The 27,501-nt window shown below is 41.1% G+C and overlaps 1 protein-coding gene across 1 annotated transcript in view; it reads right to left on the reverse strand.

Moving 5' to 3' along the window:
- Window positions 1–23,572, reverse strand: part of mnd1 (meiotic nuclear divisions 1 homolog) — a 42,169-nt gene extending 18,597 nt beyond the window's left edge. The window contains exons 1-6 of the mRNA XM_084044607.1: window positions 23,438–23,572; window positions 22,390–22,455; window positions 20,238–20,295; window positions 11,960–12,108; window positions 10,313–10,387; window positions 8,546–8,660 (exon numbers count right to left, since the gene is read on the reverse strand). Coding sequence (XP_083900733.1) covers window positions 8,546–8,660; window positions 10,313–10,387; window positions 11,960–12,108; window positions 20,238–20,295; window positions 22,390–22,455; window positions 23,438–23,440 — 466 coding nt within the window. The 5' untranslated portion in view covers window positions 23,441–23,572. The remainder of the gene's footprint in view (window positions 1–8,545; window positions 8,661–10,312; window positions 10,388–11,959; window positions 12,109–20,237; window positions 20,296–22,389; window positions 22,456–23,437) is intronic.
- Window positions 23,573–27,501: the final 3,929 nt, after the last annotated feature.

Raw genomic sequence — 27,501 nt, forward strand, 5'->3', positions numbered from 1 at the left:
CATTCCATGCTAAAAACATGAGTCTGACAGCCTTCTTTTCCATTTTAATACCACGTGCATATACATCAGGTGGTCAGAAAGTATCCAATACGGCATTCTGGCAACAAAGAGTTGCAACGAAAGATAATATAGGGAAAATTATGAATGTGATGATTTTTTTTTGCTGTTCTTACAAACAGTGTAATAGTCTGTGTTATCTGAGCCCAAGAAACATTAACATTAGCATTTAAATTGGTGTATTCTGCACATTTTTGCTACTTTACTGACCATTATATTTACATGAAATAGAAATGCATCTGGTGTCAATCATCATGAATGAAGGGACTGACACATTACTCAGAAAAACCTCTCTGTCTCTCTGGATGTTTTGAACTGAATTTGCTCAACAAAAGCTAATTCATCCTTGTGTACATGACAGAGGACAATTTCACGATAAATTGCAATTTTCCCAATACGATTATTGTGAGTGTTTTTTATCACACTAAACGATAATAACGATTATAGTGACACTTGTGTTGTTGTGTGGCCACCGATTCACTTTTTAACCTCACTTTGAAGTTCCACCAATGTATTAAGTGTTGATCTTTACTAACTCGGTTCAGAGCAATTCTAAATGCAAATAGCTTTCGCACAGTAAATATATTTACTAGCACGCATAACGTGGCAGTATGTGTAATAAAAACAAGATCATTTGCATCCAATTTGGTGATTTTTTTTTATCATGTCGCTGCAATAAAAAGGTGACATTTGTAGCATTTGCGGGAGTTGTGTAATTTTTTTTGTGCCACCATTTATGGACCACCATAAATTAATTGTCATTAAAACGTTTAAAAAGTCAAAACATTTTTTTCGAATAGCTAAAGTATAAATAGGGTTAAACTGGTTAAACTGCATCTGATGTTAGACTAACTCATTTTTCTGGGGACCCCCTGGAACCCCTTCAAGGACCCCTTGGGGTCCCCGTATCCCACTATGAGAACCACTGGTGCAAACAGTAGGTTATCTTTTCACATAGACCCTTTTGGGGTCGTAGACGCGCACATTAATAACATGTCAAGCCAACATGCTACAGGGACGAGGTGGTGCAGCTGACTGAGTGGTGCAGAGAGAACAATCTGCTCTTAAACACATCTAAAACCCAGGAACTTGTCATCGACTACAGGAGGAAGAAAACGGACATTTCACCAATAATCATAAACGGGGACTGTGTGGAGAGGGTGTCCTCCTTCCGCTTCCTCGGAGTCCATATTGAGGAGGGCCTGACCTGGAGAGTGAACACCTCTGAGCTGCTGAAGAAGGCCCAGCAAAGACTGTACTTCCTGAGGGTACTCAGGGGGAATAACATCACACAGAGACTGCTGGTGTCCTTCTATCGGTGCTCCATAGAGAGCGTATTAACATACTGTATATGTGTGTGGTACACCAGCTGCACAGCGGCTCAGGGGAAAATGCTTCAGAGGGTCATCAACACGGCAGAGAAGATCGTGGGCTGCCCTCTCCCCACACTGGAAGAACTACACAGATCCCGTTGTCTCAAAAAAACTGAGAACATTATGAAGGACACTTCCCACCCCGGCCACTCACTGTTCGAACTGTTGCCATCAGGCAGACGGTATAGATCAATTAAGTCAGGGACCAGCAGATTCAGCGATAGCTTCTATCCCACAGCGGTAGCCACACTCAATGCTGTGAGGAGACGATGATCTGTTGCATGGTTATGTGTATGGTTTTTGTTGTATCTCTGTCTGTTTTTCTTTGTTTTGTTTTTGTTCGTTTTGTATAGATAGATTTTTAATGCACTGAACGGTTGGCACTTTTTAATTTCGTTGTACTCTGTGACAATGACAAATAAAGCTACTACTACTACTACTACTACATTTACCTCTGCGGTTTCGGTGGCTATTGTCACACTGGACTGGGTCACATTTGAGAGAATTATCTACTACATAAATGTTTCTATTTCATCAGTATAAGCCCTGCAACCCTGCTAAAACTAAATCCAACCATATTCAACATTACATTTATATTTTACGGCAGTAAAAGACTAGCTTGTTTTGGAATCAAACGGCTGGAAATGAAATCCAAGACTTCCATGTAGCTGAACAGCTGTGGAAGTGATCAGCCTGAGCACTGTAAAAACCGTCAGTGTTCTTTTAACCCCAGAGTGTACAAATGGACCCAGAAAGGGCTCATTTTTTTGCCCTCTCAGAGTTAAATAAACACAGAGGTTATTGCTGTATACCAACCGAGTCTTCTTACACAAACATGCACACACGTGTACACACACACACACACACACACACACACACACACACACACACACACACACACACACACACACACATGCACAAATTACTATACTTGTGAGGGCATCGGCGTTTTAGGGCAGCAAATTTATGAATGCCATTTTTGAATGAAAAAAGCAGCCTCCGCCGTGCAAAAATCTAACTTATAAATGCAAGCTCATTAGTCCTTGGGCCAGACGAGATATCGCTACCACAAAGTTGGCAAAACCTTACCTATACTAAATTGTTTTTTGGGCCAATATAAGTAAATAAAAATTTGATAGACTTTCCATAGGAGCAGCTTTTTATATTTTTTGACATGTTGTTATTTTTCTCTATAGGCGGATTTTCATTCATAGCCAACAACATATTAAAAGTTATATAACACACTTTTTGGACATCACACTGCTCCTTTTTTATAAATTAAACAAACCTGTGTCCAATTAAAGTAGTTGATGAAGTGGGTGTGGCCTATTTGGTGGTGGAGCAGTTTTTTCAGGAATCAAAGCTGAAGTAGTAGAGGCCCTAGGAGGGGTCCACGCGCGACTGCTTATTTTTTTTTCTAGTTTTGATTTTTGGCATCCATAGGACCTCTAATATTGGGATTTTGATGATCCCAAGAAAAAAAGTGGTCCCAAGTGTGTTTTTTTCAATGTTTTATTAACCCTATGAGACCTGCGGGATGGCTGGCTGGAACGCCGGCGAGACTGTCTTTCGGAGACTGTGGAACACTCAAATTTAGACGTAGCCCAAAGATAGAGATACCATTTGATTCCAGACAACCTCAGGTTTCCAATGGGACCAACCTTGTCATGCTACCTTGTCGGGAAGGGGGCTAAATACCTAATGATTCAAAGTTAAGACAACATTTTGGCGAGGGAAAAACGACCATCACCATTTTCCAAATGGTCCCTTGAGCTGTCACCTCAATATATGTGAATGAAAATGGGTTACATGGATACCTACAAGCCTCTCCTGTACAGACATGCCAAATGTATGCCTATCTCATGCAGTTCTGGGCAAGAACCATGCAGTGTTTTGCATGCAGTACGAATATGTAATTTCTGCCTATTGTAAATAGGAGACCACTTCTAGGAGAGGAGACTGCATCTATAGCTGTATGAGACCACTGTACTGTATCTAGAAACCACTGTACTGTATCTAGACCACCACACTGTATCTATTGCTATATGAGACCACTTTAATGTATCTAGAGACCACTGTATTGTATATATACCACCGCACTGTATCTATTGCTATATGAGACCACTTTACTGTATCTAGAGACCACTGTATTGTATATATACCACTGTACTGCATCTATTGCTACATGAGACCACTGTACTGCATATATGAGACCACTGTATTGCATCTAGACCACTGTGCTGCATCTATATCCCACTGTACTGAATCTATAAACCACTGTGCTGCATCCAATCCCACTGTACTGAATCTATAAACTACTGTACTGCATGTATAGACCATTGTACTGCACTTATAGACCACATACATTGACCACTGTACTGTATCTATAGACCACTATACTGCATCTCAACTCAACACAGCTTTAAACATGTATATATAAAGCACATTTAACATGACTATGTCGCCACAAAGGCTCGGTAGATGCAGTACAGTGATCTACAGATGCACTAGAGTGATCTACAGATGCAGTAGAGTGATCTACAGATGCAGTAGAGTGGTCTACAGATGCACTACAGTGGTCTACAGATGCAGTAGAGTGGTCTACAGATGCAGTAGAGGGGTCTACAGATGCACTACAGTGGTCTACAGATGCAGTAGAGTGGTCTACAGATGCAGTAGAGGGGTCTACAGATGCAGTAGAGTGGTCTACAGATGCACTACAGTGGTCTACAGATGCAGTAGAGTGGTCTACATATGCAGTAGAGGGGTCTACAGATGCAGTAGAGTGGTCTACATATGCAGTAGAGGGGTCTACAGATGCAGTAGAGTGGTCTACAGATGCAGTAGAGGGGTCTACAGATGCAGTAGAGTGGTCTACAGATGCAGTATAGGGGTCTACAGATGCAGTATAGGGGTCTACAGATGCAGTATAGGGGTCTACAGATGCAGTAGAGGGGTCTACAGATGCAGTATAGGGGTCTACAGATGCAGTAGAGGGGTCTACAGATGCAGTATAGTGGTCTACAGATGCAGTAGAGTGGTCTACAGATGCACTAGAGTGGTCTACAGATGCACTAGAGTGGTCTACAGATGCAGTAGAGGGATCTACAGATGCAGTATCAGTGTCCAGAGATGTCTACAGATCAAGACAGTAGTCTACAGACACACTAGAGGGGTCTACAGATCACGACAGGGGTCTACAGATGCACTACATGGTCTACACAGATGCACTACAGTGGTCTATCGATACAGTACAGCAGTCTATAGATACAGTAGCTAGTCTATAGATGCAGTACAGTGGTCTTTAGATGCAGTAAAATGGTCTATATATGCAGTACAGTGGTTTATAGATTCAGTACAGTGGGATATAGATGCAGCACAGTGGTCTAGATGCAATACAGTGGTCTCATATAGCTATAGATGCAGTACAGTGGTATATATACACAATACAGTGGTCTCTAGATACAGTAAAGTGGTCTCAGATAGCAATAGATACAGTGTGGTGGTCTGCACTAGAGTGATCTACAGATGCAGTAGAGGGGTCTACAGATGCACTACAGTGGTCTACAGATGCAGTAGAGTGGTCTACAGATGCAGTAGAGGGGTCTACAGATGCACTACAGTGGTCTACAGATGCAGTAGAGTGGTCTACAGATGCAGTAGAGTGGTCTACAGATGCAGTAGAGGGGTCTACAGATGCAGTAGAGGGGTCTACAGATGCAGTAGAGTGGTCTACAGATGCACTAGAGTGGTCTACAGATGCAGTAGAGTGGTCTACAGATGCACTACAGTGGTCTACAGATGCAGTAGAGTGGTCTACAGATGCACTACAGTGGTCTACAGATGCACTACAGTGGTCTACAGATGCAGTAGAGTGGTCTACAGACCACTTCCAATATATTCAGTACAGTACAGTGGTTTCTAGATACAGTACAGTGGTCTCATACAGCTATAGATGCAGTCTCCTCTCCTAGAAGTGGTCTCCTTTTTACAATAGGCAGAAATTACATATTTGTACTGAATGCAAAACACTGCATGGTTCTTGCCCAGAACTGCATGACCATCTTGGATGGCATCTTGAAAATTATGCCTTTCTGCTAAGTATATTTTCCTGGATATTTGGGATGTTCTCAAGCATGCCTAAAGGTACCAGAATCAATTGAAAACCCTTTTGTATCAATGTTTAGGGAGGTTTAGTGGTACTCTTTCTTATATGCCTATTGACCGGTCTATTTCTCATAAAAAGTGCTTGTTTAAGATAAGGCTGAAAATTACCACCCCAGAATGAAATACTATGGGTAAATTATACATTTCCTGAATCCTTAGGGTCATGTCAGTATTCCAGTTGTTGTGTTTTGTGTCTCTGATGTTTCTTGATGCCACAGAACTAAAAGAAAATATATGGTTTAGGCGGAAATTGTGAGAAAAAAAAGGTTATTAAAGGTTTGAAGAGCTCCAGTGACCACTGTACTTATCATACATAGTCACCAAAGGGCTCGAATGAAAGCTCAAAGTGTCCCCTTAAAAATGATACCAAACATAAAATATAAAACATTGTAATATGCCCTGAACGTGAGCCAATACCAAGATATGCACATGTGTCTAAAATGCCATTTTTCAATGGGGGGTGGTAACTTTAGCAGCTGATAACCCCAATTTAGCTGGGCCTCAGGAAGGTCTATCATACAAAAATAATATCTAGGGATGTATAGGAATAAAAAAATCCCAACTAGAATTTGCCATCCCAGGTGGTAGCGATATGTGAGATTTTGGCCCAAGGACTACATTCATTAATGCCATTTTTATCATTTGTTGCCATTTTAACCCTAAAGCCGGAATCTACACGTCGACTCTAATACCAACCTGAATCTTTTCCTAATTGTAAACATAACTGTAAAAAATATTTTTACACCATAAAACAACTATTTCATCTTCTTAGGACCATGAACATTGTCCTCACAACGTCTATTTCTCAAATTCTACTATACTTGTGGGGTCATTTGGCCCTCAAGTATAGTAATACATGAACACGCACACGCACACGCACACAGGAGTTAAAAGTGCAGAGAGGCAAAAAACACACAAAATCTCTAAGAGGTTCCTCTAAGTGGCTAAAAGCCTGCTGCCTGCCTGTGAGGATGTATAAATAAACAGCTTAGAAACTCACAGGTAAATAACGGCTCACAGGTTGGGCTGTAAGCAGTGTTGCCAGATTTTGCGAGAGAAATAAGCAACCAGGTCCATGAAAACAAGCCCAAAAGAAGCGACTATAAAAGGCCACATGAGCACTTTGAACCCTTTTGAACCCTTTCAGACGTGCCGTCTCGCTACAACAAACGTATAGGACAGAGGTCTTCAACAGGGGGTCCGGGACCCCTAGGGGGTCCTCAGACTTACTACGGGGGGTCCGCCCACATCTTTGCGTGATTTTTACATTAACCACTTCAACCAAGCATCCCTATTCTGAGGAAAACTTTAGCCAAAAATAGCAGATCTACAAGCACACAACACCTCGCAGTGCGAGGCGTTGTGTGCTATTTTCGGCAAAGAGGTTTGGTGTAGAGGGAGAATAGAGCAGACCAAGTACAGAGTGAAAGGTCAAGTGTACTTAGTATTGACGGTTTAAGTTAAAGTGGTTAAATGTCTGTAAAAACACATTAACGTGAATCCAACGTACACCATAGTGCTGTCAAACAAGTCTATGAAGCTGTATGAAATCTATGGGGGGAAGAAATTGTACAATATATAACAATGTATGACAGTGACGTCACTGACTCATCCTTGGTATCTTAGCAGTGGCGTCACCGACTTATCCGGTATCTTTGTCCTAGCGGCAGCGCTCGCTCGCTACAAATGTGTTTTTTGTTTATGTTTATTCACGTTCGCGCTACTCAAACACTAGCGGGATTATTATTTCTTGTCAACATTCAAGTAGAACTATCAGAAAGTATAGGTAAACCCAGGTAAAATAATGTGTCATTATAAAAAATATATGAATGATATATGATTATGATTAGCAGTCCACTTCCTTCTTTTGTTACGCTAACCTCCACATTGCAGCGTTCCGTACCAGAGTACGCATCAATAGGACCCCAGACTACCTCCCCAGGCGTTCCCGGGTATGGTACGCAGCGTTCACACTAATCACAACATCTGCCAATCCGCTCTTGCAGGTCTGTAACTCTGAGAGCGTACAAATGGAACCAAATGGACCCTACCGGGTCCATTTGGTTCCATTTGTACGCTCTCAGAGTTATGAGGGTTCTTGAAATTAAAAAGTTTGAGAATCACTGATCTAGGAATTAATACAATTTCCATTCATAATTGTTAAAGTGTAGCTACAAGTTAGTAAAATAATAATAGTAAGATAGTATAGAGATAGTAAGAGTATAAAACATCAACTGAAGCAGTCAAAAGACTAAATAATTGATTAAAGGGTCTACACCATGAATTTTAACTTTTTCTTCATTTTTGTGTGTTTTTGGTCTCCCCCACCTCTCTTCTGTTCCAACAAATACCCGACTTCGAGCATGCAGGCTTTCATAGGCTATCTGTGGTTTTCATGTAAATTGGTCTGAAAACAGTCCGTCAGATTTGTTCCCCCACCCTACGTCACGTCTGGGAACAATTCCTCCCGTTTTTCAGTTCTAACCAAAAAAAAAAAAAATCTTTTTTTTTTTTTTTTTCATTTTGTTTTTTTTTATAAATTTTTTCTTATTTTTTTTTTTTACCTTTTCCACACAGAACCAGGACATGACATGCATACAAACTGGCTCAATAGCGCCCCGTGCCAAACAGGACAATGTGGTATTGCAGGTGAAAGTGCTTTATAAGCCAGAGAGAAGTTAGTTGGAATGAGTATATCTGAGGCTTGATTTAGGCTCAAACCTTTTGAAAAACGTTTGAGGGACATAAACAATATGATATCAAATATTATTATTATTTTTTAAATTCATGGTGTAGCTCCTTTAAATGATATATCATGTGATACATTACATGGTATGGGAATGGCATAGGTTGGCATACTCGCCGATATCGATACCAGCATTTTAGGCAGTTATCGGCAGCTTTTCCGATACTGGTGTCGGTGTCGGTGAACAACTCTATTTACTCACTCATCTCCTCCACCACCTCAGGGTCACACTCTTTGTATTTCTCCAACTCTGTCTTCAACTGAGTCTGTTCGTCTCGGAGAGCCTGCAACTCCTTCTGTAGAAGCTCCCGCTCAGCCTACACACACACACACACACACACACACACACACACACACACACACACACACACACAAATAAGCACACACACCATATGAAAAAGGTCAGTGACTTTAAAATAAACAATCTCTTCAGCCTCACTTATTAGTGTGGTTGCCCAACAGGGCAACCAGACTATAGTACTCTATACACTTTCCATCTTTATAGATTAACTTTTTTCGAACCGCATCTCCTCCCACAGTTTTTATACCCTAATGTTGTGCCATATATCAAAATGACCGTCTAAATCGGGAATCGTGCGCTTGTATTTTGCTAAGAGATTGGTTAAGTAGTTTAATTGATATTGATTTATTAGTGCATTAAATTTGCCCCCTCCACTTTAATGGAAAAGTGACAAAACTCACATTCAAGTATTTTTTTCTCAGAAACCGTAAGAGCTAGAGTTATCAGATTTGGAGGGATAATTCATAATATTGTCCGAAATTATTGAAAAAAATATCACACCATTCGGCCTCATGGTGGCGCTATAACAGCCCCCTTTACGTTTTGGCCTGTAACTCTTGAACCGTAGGTCCGAAAATCAAAATTTCTTTTCACCTGGATTCCTTGGGTCACTACGCATCTCCCCATATAGGCCACGCCCATTTGCGTCAGGATAGATTTTTTGATATTGATTTATTTCTGCATTAAATTTCCCCATCCACTTTAATGGGAATTGCAAAAACTCCCATTCAAGTATTTTTTTCTCGGAAACCGTAAGGGCTACAGTTACAAGATTTGGAGGGGAGGTTAATAGTTTTTTGCGAAATTATTATGAAAAGAATCACACCAGTCGGCCACATGGTGGCGCTATAACAGCCCCCTTTACCTTTTGGCCTATAACTCTTGAACCGTATGTCGTAAAATCAAAATTTCTTTTTCCCTGGATTCCTTGGGTCACGACGCATCTTCCCATATAGGCCACGCCCATTTGCGTCAGGATAGATTTTCCGCCATTTTGAATTTTCTTCAAAACACACTTTTTGCTCCTTTTCCTTTAATTTTTTTCCAAATCTCACACAAATCGGTACACGTGATCTATGGACCCATGCGATAAACCTATCCAAGCGGAATTTTGATAGTCCGTACCGTCCGTCCGTAAATGGCTTCCAAAGTTAGCGGGAGGGGCCCGTTTGACAAAAAATGCCATAAATCACGAACAAAACGTCCGGTCAATCCCAAATTTGAATCACATGTCGAGGGTGGTATACTAAACCAATCCCCAAAAGCATTTCTACTTTGATCCATAGGGGGCGCCACGAATGCTCGAAATGTAACCGTTTGATGCAAAAACATGATTTTTGGGGGATCAATCCTCTCAAAATGAAACGCAGGCGATCTCAGGAGTGACGTGACGATGTAATTGGCGCAGTCTCCGACGGTATTCCTCCCGGCGTATTACTGGAGTCCCGACCGCGTCGGCGCAACCACACTCTGCAATTTCCCCGGAATTGCGACGCGTCTAGTTGCTATTTCTTTTTACAAGAGATTTTCAATTCCAGTCAGATATTTCCTCTCCCTATCGTGTGTGTGTGTGTGTGTGTGTGTGTGTGTGTGTGTGTGTGTGTGTGTGTGTGTGTGTGTGTGTGTGTGCGTGTGCGTGTGCGTGTGCGTGTGCGTGTGCGCGCTTACCGTTTCTTGACGTCCTGTCTTGGTCTTCTCCACAGATTGTTGCAGAACAGCTTTCTTCTGCTTGGCGTCAGAGTGCTGCAGAGTGACATGCAGTAGTCATGAATAACACGATGAAGCTTCATTCGCATGACCGTGTCCTGGTGTCTCTCTGAATGGGCATGTCATTGTAGGCGAACGCTTTTCAATTTCTCTGTCTCTTTTCAGCGTAAAAATAAGATATTAAAAATAGCACAAATATCAGCTCTACAAGCTCACAACGACACTGCCACATGATTATGTATAAAAATAATACCCTCCTTTTCCGCTCCCTCCATTGGTGAGTTGGTGAGTACAAAACACTGATGTGTCAGCTCACTCAGATCAGCTAACACAGATAAACTGTCTGAACCTTCCCTAAAACACCCGGGACAACGCTCCACGCGTCCCGGACTCTTCTCTCCGCTGGCTCCCAAACTGTGCACAAACTCACCATTACAGTCAAAACTGCCAATTTGCTGTCGTAATCCGAATACCCACCTCTTCAGACTCCACCTCACCCCATAGCACTTCACTCTCCCTGTTCCCCTTCCTGACACATTCTGCCTCCATTGATGCTATAGCGACTGACCAAGATATGGATACTCTGTAACCATGCAGACATAATCTAGGTCACTCATTATCATGTTTTGTTCTTCTCAGGTTTGTTTTCTTGACCACTATGTTGAGAACGTAACTTAGATATCATGGTGTTTAAACAGATGCTAGGTTGATTGTTTACCTGGTAAATAGTTCAATGTACAGAATGAAACAGTTATTTTGATATATTGTTTAGGTTCACTACACTGTGTCTCTGCATTCTATGTATGTGATCATTTACCTTGCTTATTGTTTCCCTATTTGTTATTTTAAGTAGCTCTAAATAAGAGTGTCTGCTGAATGCCTAAATTGTAATTGTGCTGTAAGGTGTTCTGGGGGAGATGTGCAGTCAACTAAAATAATTCCTGTGCTTAAAATACAAGTGGATATAGTTCAACTCCTTGAACACATTTTGATAGTAGAATCCCCTGACCCCCACCCCTCCTTTCTCTGTAAATATACCTTACAATTCGCTGAGTTTTATTCCAATATGTTTTGTAAAGCATTTGTATTGTATTGCATTGTATTGTATTGTTGTTGCTGTCGGGCAGAACCAGCTATCTCCATTTTTGAGCTTTTTCATTTTTTTTCCATAAATCAGAGCTATTGAACACAGTGCTAATATTGAACCAATGAACAGTATTGTAAAAGTGCTTCTGACAAAAGCAGCTAACTCCATTGGATCCTCAAACCTTCTGCTAAACCAGCTAAGTCCAGCAAAGGGGGGTGGAGTTAGCTGGTTTTGCTGACTCCTGGCTCCACCCCCTTTTGAACTCCAACCTCACTGTGAGCTTGGAGGTCCATTCAGCTGTTCTTATCAATGATGAATAAAACCTCCTAACTCCACTTTTTGTTTAGTTTTTGGAGTTAGCTGGTTTCTGCCCGACAGCAGAGATATGTATTACTGATGAATTGAGTACAATGGAACACAATAGAAACAAGCCCCTGGGGGCTTTTTGTGTTATCCTTGCATAACCTTTTGACTGTACTACCTGTACTGTTAAATAATTGTGTATTCGATCAATTAAAAACCTGTTTTTGCAGCTCTTCCAGTTTGCGTTTGCGTGCGTGCAGAGCTTTACTGGGGAAGGCCCAGTAGTAGTTGGACGTTCCCACTCTCTCACAGTCCACCATGTTGTCATCCACCAGGCTCTGGAGAACATCCTTCACCGACATGGGAGCTGGGGAGACACAGCCATCAAGTTTATACCATAGACTCTAAAAGATATATGGACAGTGTCACGCCATTGGTTTCTACAGACCGTAAATGAAGCCTATTTTGCAGTGATTTCAAATCCGCCAAGTTCGGCCAAAAACCCATCCGCTTGACTGACCACTGTTGTTGGCCAATGGCCGCCTACATAACCATTGGTTATCGTCTCTGTCGGGTGGAAAACCTCATACTGTATGTCCAAACCTTTTCAGGATAAAAATTTCAAAAGCATCAAAAGTAGAAGATCTACAAGCTCAAAACGCGTCGCTCCGCGACGCGTTTTGAGCTTGTAGATCTTCTACTTTTGATGCTTTTGCGTGACACTGTAGTACAGGGTTCCCCAATAGGCGGCCCGCTGGCAATTTGTGGCCCGCGAGAGGCAACTGTCCAACTGAAAAAAAAACATTTTTTTAAATATATATATTTTTTTAATTTAACTGGACTTATTTTTGTTCAGTATGTACAACTGGCTGCTGTTAATCTGTATTACTTTTCAAGCAGACTGTAACAACCAAATATTTTAAGTAAATGGTTGATCTTGTGTGACCCTCAACACAGGATTTAAGATTAGAATCCCAGGCCTAAAATAACACAGTGTCAAATTAGAGGAAAAAAAAACAAATACAAAACAAAAACATTTGCGCACGTGCACGATTTCGAATTCATCGAAGATCACAAATTCATTGCATGTTTCATGTAACATTCTGTTTCCCAGTGAGGTTTCACTGAGTTACAGAGAGGCTGTGTCTGGTATCCTTATCTTTAACTCTATGCTTGTATCAGACCCCAGGGGACTAGTAAAACATGGTTACAGCGCCATCTGTTGGGAGGAGAGGGATTTCAGTTGACTAGAGAGTTGTTTCATTCAGTGCTTCTCCAACATCGTCACGGTCAAGAAACCACCCAAATTGGCCCCGACCGCTGGCATAGCGGTCCGGGCACCTAGGCTCCAAGGTAGCCTTTGCTGCGTGTCACTCCTCCCCATCTCTCTCTCTCTCTCTCTCCATTTCCTGTCAACCCACTATCCTATCAATAGAGGCATAAAAAAGCCCCCAAAAAATGTGGCTGCGGACCCCCATATGAAAATATTTGGTAGCCGGACGGGGAGGGACCCCCATAAGAGATGATTTGTCAGCATTTGTCGAAAACTACTAATGCTAAAACTACACAGCTATTTTGAAGTAGCCGAAACATAAAATAAGTGTTAAAACCGCTCCTCATTTTGCTGGGGACCCCCTGGAATGTCCGCCCCAAGGGTCCCCGGAACCCCACTTTGAGAACCAGTGGTTTTAAATGTCTTTTAGTTTAGTTATGATGGGGATAAATCTGAAAAAAAGAACCACGTTGATGAATTTATACGAAAACCATACAGAGTGGGAAGGAATACCGTACAAAAACAAAACGCTTCACCTCAAACTACCGTTGATAAAAACCCTCCCTGGATTCATAAAAAACCCTCCCTGGATTCATAAAAAAACACACTCTCTGGATTCTGGACCTCCTCTGAGAATCCATTTTTGTCCCCGAGCCAAGACGAATCACCTCGAAAACATTGTGCCCAAAAATGGAGCCGCGGCTAACATCTGTGCAAAGCCTGTGATCCTCTATCAGCTTACACACTGACAATTACTGTTGCTGTCGGGCAGAAACCTCTTATCTCCATATTCTAACGTTCTGTGTTTTTTTCGTAAATGAACGCCCTACTTGATCACACTACAGCGTCACATAAAAGCATCCAAAGTAGCAGATCTACAAGCTCGAAGCGCGGCGCGCAGAGTCGCATTTCGAGCTTGTAGATCTGCTACTTTGGATGCTTTTTATTTTGAACCCTGAAAAGTAACAGTTTTGGACATACGAGGTTTCCACCCGACAGAGATGAAATATTCAGCTACAAGGAAAAGGCCAGTATTCATAAATGTTACTTGACTAAAAGTACAGAAGTATTGGCATCGAATATGAAGGCGCGTCGCGAGCTTGTAGATCGGCTATTTTTTGGAATAGCCGAAGTATAACAGGGCTTAATGGGTTAATGTATGTTTTGTAACAATAATCTAAATCTAACTACTGTAGCAACTAAAGCTGTCAAATAATTGCAGTGGAGGAAAAAGGAAAAAAAAGTACAATATCTCTGAGATATTAGTGGAGTTAGTAGAAATTACTTGAGTAAATGTACTTGGTTACTTTCATCCTGTGCTGGTTATGTATTCTCTATTTATTGGAACATTTGGATCATGTTGTAGCAGAGAAATGACAGCCCTCTGTCTGTCTCTCTTCAACAATACAATACTACAACAAAGCAAGACATCTCGCTTTCACGCCCTCTGTCTGTCTGTCTGTCTGTCTGTCTGTCTGTCTGTCTGTCTGTCTGTCTGTCTGTCTGTCTGTCTGTCTGTCTGTCTGTCTGTCTGTCTGTCTGTCTGTCTGTCTGTCTGTCTGTCTGTCTGCTCTCTCTCTCTCTCTCTCTCTCTCTCTCTCTCTCTCTCTCTCTCTCTCTCTCTCTCTCTCTCTCTCTCTCTCTCTCTCTCTCTCTCTCTCTCTCTCTCTCTCTCTCTCTCTCTCTCTCTCTCTCTCTCTCTCTCTCTCTCTCTCTCTCTCTCTCTCTCTCTCTCTCTCTCTCTCTCTCTCTCTCTCTCTCTCTCTCTCTGTCTGTCTGTCTGTCTGTCTCTCTCCCCCCCCCTCTCTGATTGTCTGTCTGTCTGCCTCTCCCCCTCTCTCTGTCTGTCTCTCTCTCTCTTCCCCCCCTCTCTGTCTATCTGTCTCTCTCTCTCCCCCTCTCTCTGCATGTCTGTTTCTCTCTCTCCCCACTCAGTCCTGCTCCACACAGCTCAGATCAGTGGAATGGGGGGGTACTGTGGTCTCACTAACTACATCACGTTCCAGTCCAGGGCTTTAAACATCATCGCTGTCCAACAGAAACCTCCTATGTCCAAAAAACATGATACTTTTCAGAAATTGGTAAAAAGATACTGTGTTCCAATGGATGTATTGTATTTTTCAACATTTTTGAAAAATCTCGAAATTGAATTGAAAGAGTTTGTTTTTTTTCCCCTCTTTTTTTTCCACACAAACATTCTATTCTGGGGGTCCCTGTCACAAACACTTTCAGATGGGGAGCGGGGTCCGTGGCCAAACACATATCAATCCTCAGCCAGTCCTTGGCACGAAAACGTTTGAGAACCACTGAAGTAGGGCATTCATTTACAAAACAAAAAACATAAAGAAGTTGAAAAGTTGAAAGACGGAGAAACGAGGTTTCCCCACAGACGGAGAGGAACATGTGTTTTTAATAAGAGGTACACGGAGCACAGCCCTCTCACACACACACACACACACACACAGCAGCCGTTGTGCTGGTGGGGGGGGTCCGGGGGGGGCTCGCTCCTCCTCTGTGGTACAGCATGTTTTTGTGTGGAGATTTCCTTCATTAAAATGGATGTGAGCGTCCATTGTGCATAATGGTTGCCAATATGTACAGTTATCTAATGCAGCCGCCGTGGTCCTTCAAATTGGGGTCCAGGCCGGGGACCCCCAGGGGTCCTTTGAGAGTGGGTTCTAGGGGGGGGTATCCAGCAAAATGAGTTAATATACCATAAAAATATACCATTGAGACCTGAAGCCGATTCTACTCCTAAATCCCAACAGTTTTCTGAAAAACGTATGTTTCTATATCAGTGGTGCTCAATCTTTTTCATGTGAAGGACCCCCAAAATGATATGTATTTGGCCGCGGACCCCCATCAAAATACTTTGTTCCAGGGACCCCCAGAAGCAAAGATTTGAGTTAAAAATGTTCGCTTTAAAAATGTATATATATTCAAAGATTTGCACACATTTTCACGAATTTTCAAAAATAGCAGATCTACAAGCTCATAGCGCGGCACTCGGTGCCGCGCTATGAGCTTGTATATCTGCTATTTTTGAATAGCCCAAAGTGTAAAATAATGCTTTTTAGCTCAAATCTAAAAATGACAGTTCCACTTTAACTCTAGTTTGTACTTCTTCAGCTATTCGACAATAGCGATGCGACGCGTTGTGAGCTTGTAGATCGGCTAGTGACGACCATGCAGACTTTATGCAAAGGTTAAAACGTCATTTAGAGAGCATGTTATTTAGACCAGTGGTTCTCAAACTTTATACAAAAATGTATTTGGCCACGGAAAATACTCCAGGCACCCTCCAGAAGCAAAGATTTGAGTTACAAATGTTCGCTTTAAAAAATATTAATTCAAAAGGTTTGCACAAATTTCCACGATTTTTTAAAAATGATATAAAAGGTTTAAAAGTGGTTAAAATTATTGTCATAATACATTGTAAATTGGCTATTTTAGAAAGATGCTGAAGCATCTAGAATAATTTCTGAGATTTTTGAATAATTTCAAAAACCTTTACACACGTTCTCATATGGGGGTCCCTGACACAAAATATTTTCAGACTGGGGACCGCAGCCAAATACATACACATTTAGCGGTCCTTGATATGTGGTAACACCACGATTTGTGTTGATATTTCCTTCATTAAAATGTATGCAAGGCTCCATTGTGATAATGGTGGCCAAATAACACGGTTGTCTAATACAGTGGTTCCCAAACTTTTTAGCTCAAGACCCAAAAGAGAATGAGAAATGTTTGCCCGGGACCCAAACTAGTGAAAATAGCAGATCTACAAGCTCACAAAGCGTCACTTCGCGACGAGAGCTTGCATATCTGTTACTTTCACTACATATGTTTTCTAATTTAGGGAATATCTCTTGATTATTTGAATTTTATCATGAAATTCTTTTTGAAAGAATGTTTGAATTTGTTTTCAACTCATGACAAAGTCATGTATAGGGGTGGTTGGCACCACCCAATAATCACACCCTGTGTGAAGAGAGTGGTGCCTTTGATGAGCCCCGTATTGATGTTGTCATCGATGTTTGTTTATTGGACATACATACATACGGACACACGGACAAAGTCAGATATAGGAGTGGTTGGCACCACTCAAAAACAAATAGCAGATCTGCAAGCGCACACAATACACGCGTGCAACATGATGCTGCTATTCTTGGCTAATGTTCCCCCCAGAATTTGGATGCTGGGATTCAAGTGGTTATAACGGAAGACTTAAGGAATATGTAGAAAACATTCAGGGCATATTTTCCAGCACTAGCCTATATACAGTATGGAGATCCCCATAGATGGAGACAATCGACCTGCAAGTCGTCATAGAGACCTAAACGTGCCATATGTACGGAGTCTGACATCAGCAACCTCTGCCCAGATCTCCATACATAGAGATAACTGTCACGTCCAGGACTGACGGCATAGTCCCATATTCGGGCATAACCGACGTGGGCCGACCCATAAACGGAGATGTCTGACACTACCTGACATCATCATAGGGACACTAGTCTAGGGCCACAGCTAACAGTATAAAAGGCTCAACGTGCCTTAGTTGGACTGAGTTCCAGCAGCAACCCGAGCCACATTAACTAACAGAGAGAGAATCATCAAGAGACTTCAGCAATAATCAAACCCATATTCTCATAGTGGCTTTCGGATCTGGATAACGAGCCAGCCGATTGAGAGATTCTATAGAATATCAATATGATTTGTGATCTCTATACATAGAACTGAATGAGTTTCAGACATCCCCCAGCGTGTTGGAGATACCGTCGGCAGGACAGGACAGGCAATGTTCAGTCTTGACTGTTTTATTGGTGCTTGGCCCAGGTTTCCGAAGCAACGTTGCAGACGTGTCCCCATAATGGCTCTAACAGCAGCACACGTACAGGGGAAAATGTAGCAGCACTCCTGGACCCTAGATATGGCAAATATGAGGCTGACTGGCTGACTGGGCTCTGGTGGAGGATTAACGCAGTAATGTGTGTACCATGTACTGTAACAGTGGCGTCACAAGTTTGATCCTTTACTCAAGGACTACTCTCTCTACATCAGTGGTTCCCAAACTGGGGAATCATTATTTTGGAGTGGTCCCCAGATGATTAGCTTAATGTGCAACAACACACCTTTTTAACCCATTAAGACCTGAGGCGATTCTTAATTTTTTTTTTTTTTTTAAACAGTTTTTTGAAAAAAATCAACAAAAAAATAATTTCAAGATTTTTCAAAAATAGCAGATCTACAAGCTCATAGCACGGGCTGCTATTTTTGAATAGCCAAAGAAATCTAAAGTGACACAGATACGTTCCAGGTCTTAATGGGTTACTACCAAATTGGCCAAATTTGTCAATTATTACGTAAGAACAAGGCAGACATTGTGAAAATAGCCGATCTACAAGCTCACGTCTCGCTTGTGAGAGGCGTTGTAGTACGGCTATTTTCACAATATTTATCTGTGGGACCCAGTCAAACTAAATGTAATGCCTTCAATTCCACGTGCTTGTCAGGGTGTGGGGGTCCCCAGTTCAGATATGATTATTTTGGGTTTGGGAACCATATTGCTCTTCTACATCAGCCATTCTCAACCGGTGGGCCGCAGAGCACCTCCCAGTGGGCTGCGACGGTACTGCCCCAAAAAACCTGAATGAAAGGGTCACATTTTTATTTCACATCAGGCTGATAAAAATCCTCCTAAAAGAAGTTTTCCATTGAGACTGTCACAAAAACAAGGGCTAGGAACAAGCTGAAAGTACATCTGACCGCTACTCTGTGACTTAATCTGATCACGAATACTTACTATATACTATATGTGTGAATCATGCTCAACCCAGATTTGGCTCAACAAAGGGAATGAACTCGTTCTCATGCTATTCAACAAAAATGTGGAATACCTTACCAAAAGGAGTAAAGGAGTGTAAAACCCTATTCACTTTCAAAACTGCCCGAAAGTTACACCTTCAGGAGGCTGCAATTCGAAAATGGCCCCTGTTTAAGTCTTTACCTAACCCCCCCCCCCCCCCTCCCCGTTTTTTTCTTCTCTTGTACATATGTTTCACTCTTCATACCAGTAACCTGTAAGCTGATTGTATGACGTTCTGTATAGTAGTGTGTATATCTGTCTGTCTCTTATATGTCATCATGATTTGTGTGCATGGGGATCTCATCTTAAACAAGCTCAGTGCTTAATGAGTTTTCCAGTTTAGTAGACCTCGTATTGTGAATTTGTACTTCCATGTACTATTGTTCTCATGTCTTACTAAATAAAGTACATCAATCAATCAATCAATCAATCAATCAATCAATCAATCAACCATTTCTCAGATGCAAGCCCAAGTATCTCACTGAGGTTAATGGCATTAATTCCTGTGTTGTGATATGTCCCTGAAATGGCTGTATGGTGCAAAAATGTATGTTCTATTAAAATAAAGAAGCAATAAAAGCAATTAAAATAAAGAAGCAACAGTTAACTTGTCAAAATGCCCATGTGTTTATTTATACCTACAGTGTAGGTAGTACATGTTTTGGGGTAGGTGGGCCTTAACCACCTTGACATATTCCCAGGTGGGCCTTGAGTTACAAAAGGTTGAGAACCCCTGCTCTACATAATACTGTGTGTGCATATATATATATATATATATATATATATATATATATATATATATCATTTTTATCTTATGTATTTATATTTATTCAACTATTTATTCAGACTATATTTTGTTGTCATACATTTATGCTCTACTTGGTCGTACTACAGCATCACACATACAGTAAGTAGCAAAAATATCCGTCGAAATGCAACGCATTGTGAGCTTGTAGATCAGCTACATTTGTTTTAAGAATTCGAAAGAGAAAGTGGTTAAGAAAATACTGAACCAATGAAAAGTATTAACAAGATCTAAATAATAACTACATTGGATCCACTGGAAAACAGGTTATTTTTTCCATTTCCTGAAAAGTGATGGTTTTGTACACATAGTGCAATGTTTCCACCTGACAGTGACAGAGTGTGTGTGTGTGTGTGTGTGTGTGTGTGTGTGTGTGTGTGTGTGTGTGTGTGTGTGTGTGTGTGTGTGTGTGTGCGTGCGTGCGTGCGTGCGTGCGTGCGTGCGTGCGTGCGTGCGTGCGTGCGTGCGTGCGTGCGGTGTATATAACTGTGTTTTCAGTCATAAAGTGACAGGAGTGATCAATCACAGTTCTACAGAATCAATACTCACTTATTCCTTTTGACTTGGGGGCAATTTTCTCAATGTCCTTCAGCTGGAACACATCTTTCTACAGAGGATGGAAGCAAAGGAAATGAGGAAGGAAGGAAGGAAGGAAGAATTGACATCAGACCCCCTGAGCATAATGCTTTCACGATGAAATAGGTCTCACTATTATTTAAAGGGATCGTTCATCCCCAAAATGCCTTTTTTTTTCAATGGATTAGTCACCCCATGGAGACTTGAATTCATGGATATGTTTTAGTTTTTTGGTCGCATTCCTAAGCCAATAATTTGATGACCGGCAGCGGTTCCGGTAGGAGACACAAAGAGTCTGCTTTGTGTCTCCTACCAGAACCGCTGCCTACCGGTCCACTGGTCATCAAATTATTGGGTTAGGAATGTGACAAAAAAATATATATATTCAAGTCTCCATGGGGTGACTAATCGATAGAAAACAATATTTTTGGGGGGTGAACTTTTACTATGTAAAATAAAGTTCAGTTTATGCATTTATTTTATAAATTTAATTATCTATCAAAGAATTAGTTGTGTTTATTTTTTGTTTGCTTATAACTTTAATACATTTTACGTTTTTCAAATGAATTAGAAAATGTGGCACTTTTTCACAGAATATGGGTCAAAACATCTGTAATTGGTGGTCTAGGACTCAGCCATGTAGACAAGATGAGTTGGTTTTCATCACATACTGTGTAGGGATGGGGATCAAGAATCGATTCACGGAATCGATTACTAAGTTATTGAGAATAGGAGATCATTAAGGTTTTGGCTTATCAATTCTCTTTATCGATTCTAGCGATACTCGAGAGACGAGGGTCATGTCAATGAAATCAAATCACTGGCACAAACATGTTATTCTAATAAAGCTGTTGACTTCTGTTGAATTTCGTGCCAACTAGCGTTAAAAACAAGGAACATGAATTTAAAGGCTTGCGTGCACATATTTCTTGAATATTGCAGTTCAAGCCAATATGATCTATAATATGCTCTTTGATTTTCTGTGGAAATTAAATGAAGGTGATAAGGAGTGTCCCAGATTTGAACTAGGGCTGTCACAATTATTACATAATCGTCTAATCGTAATTATTTGATACAATCGCAATTATTTTTGCATAATCGTCATAATCGTTTCCACGTAGAAAAATGTTCACACATTTTCAAATATTAAAAAAGCAGAAATAGCTGATCTGCAAGCTTACAACGCGTCACTTGTGACGCGTTGTAAGCTTGCAGATCAGCTATTTCTGCTATTTTTACATGTATGAAGTTATTAAATATGTCAATAATGTATTTGTATATTTCAGTTATCTGCCCAGTGCAATTTTTGATTACGAAGCCTATAAAAGCCTTCATATGTTCCAATGTTCAATGCCAAAAACACAATTAAATCGTTTATCGCAATGATTTGAGTGACAATTAATCGTCAACTTAAATGTGTAATCGTGACAGGTCTAATTAGAACCAATATTTGCCAACAACTACCAGTAATAGAAAAAGATCTTCTTCACTTCTGTTATAATGAGTGTTCTTCAGTACTGTAGTACCACCTGGTATGGATGTCTGTCTGTAGCCTTAAAGTCACAACTGCTGCAGCAACTGAACATTTGTTCAAAGATTGTTGGACAGCCACTTCAGAGGCTCTATACAACTACGTATAATGATAGTATGATAAGGTTGGCAAGGAATATCACTTCAAACACTAGCCATGCTTTGTATGGAGAATATAGGTTGCTGCCTTCAGGAAGGAGATACGGTGTTCCTACATACAATAAGGTCAAACTGAAGAGGTCCTTTGTCCATCAGACGACACTGAGGCTTAATCAGGATTTATAGGCCAAGGGTAGGCTGAGAGGTGGACATTGCTCTTGTCTTTGTATGTCTTTATGTATGTATTTTGTATTGTGTTTTGTTTTTCTTGTGTCATGTCAAATGTGTGAACTGTTTATTGTTGCATACATGGCTGCTGGGTCGCAAGACAAATTTCAGTGTGAACTGACAATAAAGTATTATCGTATCGTATCGTTTCGTAGATCGATATGTGGGATCGATAAGGAATCGATTCAAAAAGCAGAATCGATAAGGGTATCTAAATGGATAAATGTACGTTCCCCTCCCTATAATGTGTGGGTCTTTTTAAACGCACCGTCTCAAAGAAGATCTCCATCATTCGACTCCTCTTCTCCTCCAGACTCAAACCTTTCTTCTTCGACTGGAAAGACAAACAGTGGTTTTACAACATGAGCTCTGCTTCTAGAAGTTCAGGGTAGTTATATCATCGTTTTATACTGTCGGTGTACTGTGCACGTCGCAAACGCATGAATGTATGTGTGCAACAAGTAGACATACACGCATGCACACACACACATGCACAAGCACACACACACTCAAAATGCTTCGTGTCAAATGAATATGTATTTGGCCACGGACTCCATCTGAAAATATTTTGTGCGAGGGACCCCCAAGGCCCATGCTAGATTTGTGTTTCAAAAACACATCTTTCATGCATTTCTTTTTTATTATTTTTTTTAATAGCCAATATGTAGGGTTAAATGGGTTAAACTGATTGTGATGCTGTATTAACTAATTTTAATGTGGACCCACTGAAGCCCCCTCAAGGACCCCACTTTGAGAACCATTGCATTATATGAAGCAGTGAGACAGACAATGTATATACTGTATAAACATTTGTCATACACATGTGAGTGAGTGAGTGAGTGAGTGAGTCAGTGAGTCTGTCTGTCTGTCTGTCTGTCTGTCTGTCTGTCTGTGTGTGTGTGTGTGTGTGTAAAGTTGTGAATATACCAGTGAATGTCTATTATGTATCATAATATGACATTTCATCAGGTTGACACTACAGGGAAAATGCTGCTAGTTTAAGTGAACCACTGAACTTGCCAAGTTAGTGTTACACCGCAATTGTTAACTTAAAGCATTCTGTAACGCACACATCAATATTTTACATTTAAAGCAGATTTGCTGTTAACAGATGCACTGAAACCTGAAATATAAGTTTACAATGTTGTTACAGTCCAGGCTCCTCATTCCCTACAACGAATTTAGCAACGGCTGACCTGCGGCTGACACGTGGAGTAGTGCATTTTAATAGGTCACCAATGTCGGTGTCACACCAGTTGTCACAGCTGCGGAAAACCCACAACAAGAACGAATTATGTTTGTATTATTTGACTTACCATTACGACAAACGTTGTCCTTTGAACATATGCCACCAATGTCCTGGGAAAACGGCTCGTATTAAGGAATTGTGCAGTTATTAAATAATAATACCCGATATATTCTAACTGTAACTACAGTGTTTTCATTAGTTTTCTTATGTTTTCATGTTCACAGGAAACGGATGGAGGCTGAATTTCCCGCGGAACACTAGTGGGTGTTACCGTCAAAGATGGTGGAGACGTTAAAAGATGAGCAACTGTCAAAGACTGTTGGTACACAGATGGTAAGTCACTACTGTCAAAGATCGGTGGGTATATATTAAAAGATAAGAAACTTCCAATATAGCTTTAAAATCAGTTTCACAACGCATCTCCGTGCGATGCAGATGCTTGTAGATGAATACCACCCAACTCACTCCAAATCCAGCTCACTCCATGAAGACTTAAGAAATATTCGGCCAACTCACTCCAGGGCTCGGACAACTCCCTCCAGGACCAAAGCCAACTCACTCCATGCAATGTCACCAGTGTAATATTGGTTCAATGTGTCAGTGGTGTAAAGTAACTAAGTACATTTACTTAAGTACTGTACTTAAGTACAATGTTGGGTATTTGTGCGTTATTTGAGTATTCCCAACTTCCAATGCTTTTACCTCTACTCCACTACATATTGGATCCAAATATTGTTTTTTTTACTCCACTAAATGTATTTGTTTTACTAGTTACTTTGCAGCTATAAATTATAATATTATAAAACATGCATTAAACACTTTAGCCCTGTGTGTGTGTGTGTGTGTGTGTGTGTGTGTGTGTGTGTGTGCGTGCGTGCGTGCGTGCGTGCGTGCGTGCGTGCGTGCGTGCGTGCGTGCGTGCGTGCATGTGTGTGTGTGTTTTTCCCCCATTTCATGCCATTTACATTATTCTTGGAATAATTAATTGACTTCATACAAATGACCCATTCACATCAACACCTAGCCTATCACCTGGTCATTGCATAATGCAGGCACATGACCCATTAATCAACACCTCATTGTAATGGATGTTTCATTGAATAGGTGCTCATCTTCCTATAAAGTCAGCTTGTAGATCAGCTACTTTCAAAAGTCGGCAAACTTTGCATGATGATGGACCAACAGTTTATTTTAGCTGTCTCATGTTTACATTTAAACATGATACAAACTTGTTATGTTTATGGTTATTCCATTGAAATGCACTGGTACATGTCTACCTCATATGGCCTTATTGGCATAGCACTTTGTTAGGAGCTTAACAGCTTTAATAAACTGCAGAAGTTGTTCAAAGATTGTGTTTCATTGTCAGTTTGAGCCCAGGTGTTGTTTTCATTTAGTCTGTAATTTATTAATTCAAATGAGTGTACAAATGGAACCAAATGGACCCATTGTGTCATGTGCACAGACACTTTCCAGAGTTAAATAAACAATTAGGATTTTACAATGTGGCTGCAGAAAAGTGGGGGGGGGGGAATAAAAAAAAAATGCTAATGTTGAAAATGCAAAGCCAAACTTTTGGGGACAAAAGATGAAATCACTAGGGACGAGAAAAAAAGTAATATGTAAAGTAATAAGTAATGAGTAATATATTACTTTTGGCAGGGAGTAATAAGTAAAGTAATAATATTACTTTTTTTAAGAAGTAATATTAATAATATGTTTCTGAGTAACTGTCCCAACACTGATCATGATGTACTTTGCTAGCAAAAGAGTAAATCTTTTTTTGGTATTGTATTGTATTTGTATTGTTGATATTTTGTCAATGAAGGGGGAACAAATTCCCCCAAATTCCCCCTGTGTTATTTCCACACAACTGTAAGGTATATTCATGACATAGTCCAAAGTTGAAAATGGGTGGTTTTCCCCTTTAAATTGAATGGTTATTGTGAAACATATACCAGATAAAGACTACATAAAATACATACAACTTCACTAAATAAAATCAGGATGAGATACAATGAACAATGATTGAAACTGGACTAAGACTGGACTAAACTTAAAAAATGGCTGGTAAAATTAACACTAATTTAAATGGTGAGAGTTGTAAGCCAGCCACACACACACACACACACACACACACACACACACACACACACACACACACACACACACACACACACACACACACACACACACACACACACACACACACACACACACACACACACACATACCTGTGTTATACCTGAATACTTGGTGTTTTTCTTAGTTTTTTTTTTCTTTTCTGCTTTTTTGAGCACTAGAAACACATTGGAATGATCCATTTTCTGATAAAATGTATTTAAAGCACTTTAATTTGCTTATCCACAACATTTTCTTTTTTTAAACTGACCTGAGGGTACTTAAGACATATTTTGAGGTGACCACTTCTGATCACTAGGATACAAATCACGCGCTAATGGCCCATTCACCTGGGTGATGGGCCTAGGTGTGGGCGGGTCATAGCATTTATTTAAAAGGGCAACCACAGAGAAGGTTTAGTACAGTACTGCTCCGGTACATTGCAGTGAAGTCATGTTTCCACGTCGCCAGCAGAGAATTAAAGTACCACCACAACACTTGACTGACTATGTTGTCCAAGCTTCGAAAAGATCACGAACGGATGCAACCGAGGATGCTGTGGTTCCACCTCCAGACATCCATGTTGGACAGACCACTGCAGATGAATCATCCATTCTACCAGTATCTGGACCTGACGCAGTCGGAGGCCTACCTCAAACTGGACCTGAACTACCTGAACAAGTTGGACCTGACGCAGTCGAAGGCACATCTCAAACTGGACCTGAATTACCTGAACAAGTTGTCCCAGACATTGTGATGCCAACTGAAGTCAGTTACACAGCAATAGAGGGAGGAACACAACGTGGTGGCACCCTGTTAGTTGACAGCGACGGTTACAGCTACATTGTGAAGAGATCAGGACCCACTTGCATGCATTGGGTCTGCTCGGTAAAAAGAAAGGATCTGAGATGTCTTGCTTCATTGAAGCAAATAGGCAATGACTACACACCAGGACCTCATGATCACAATCATCCTGGAAACCCTGGCTTTGAAACTAAGGTGCAGATCTATAAGAAGGTGAAAAGAATTACTCTGGAGAATGTCCACCAGTCAGCTGCAGTCGTTGCGGAGACTGTGGTGAGAGAGGACATGCCTACTGATTCACTGTGTGTTATCAACCCAACGAATGTGGCCAAGATGGCGAATAGAAACAGAAAGAATCACAGGCCTGAGAACCCAACCGAGAGCGACTTTGAGTTGGACATGTCTCATATAGCTGAAGGATTCCTGCTGCAAGACATCACAAAGGACACAGCTCGCCATCTCATCTTTGCCACACCCCGACAACGTGAGCTTCTCCGATCTGTGAAGCAGATATTCATGGACGGAACATTTAAGGTTGTGAAAGAACCGTTCATGCAGCTTTTCAGCCTTCATGGGTTTCTGGAGGATGAAGACGGCAAGGATGTCAAGCAAGTGCCTCTGGTATTTGTGCTAATGTCACGTAGGAGGAAGCGTGACTACGTTGCTGTTTTCAAGGCCATCAAGGACATTGCACCCAACCTGAACGATGTGGACATGGACATGGTGACAGATTTCGAAGCTGCCATTTGGGCCGCTGCCGCCAAAGTCTTTCCTGATGCCATGATGCACGGTTGTAGTTTTCATTGGGCTCAGGCTGTGATGCGTGCAGTCGGGGAGAAAGGCTTGATAGTGGCCTATAAAACCAGAGCAGATGTCAGAAGCTACATAAGGAAACTGTTTGCTCTTCCATATCTCCCCGCTGATGAGATCGAAGGAGCTTTCAACGGGCTGGCATCATCTGGCACAGAAGAGTTCAAAAAAGAACTAAAACCCCTTGTTGACTACATCAGAGACACCTGGATAAATGGCCGTCAGCAATTCTCAAAGCCAGCTAGCTGGTGTGTGTTCAAACGTGCCATCAGAACCAACAATGATGTCGAAGGGTGGCATAACCGCCTGAATAAGACAGCAGTCCGAGCAAACCTGCCGTTTTTGTCTTTGCTGCACGCTGAAGCTGAATTTATCCCCATCCAGCAGCGTTTGGTC

Source organism: Gymnoscopelus microlampas, assembly GCF_963454915.1.
Source record: "Gymnoscopelus microlampas genome assembly, chromosome: 2".
Lineage (NCBI taxonomy): Eukaryota > Metazoa > Chordata > Actinopteri > Myctophiformes > Myctophidae > Gymnoscopelus > Gymnoscopelus microlampas.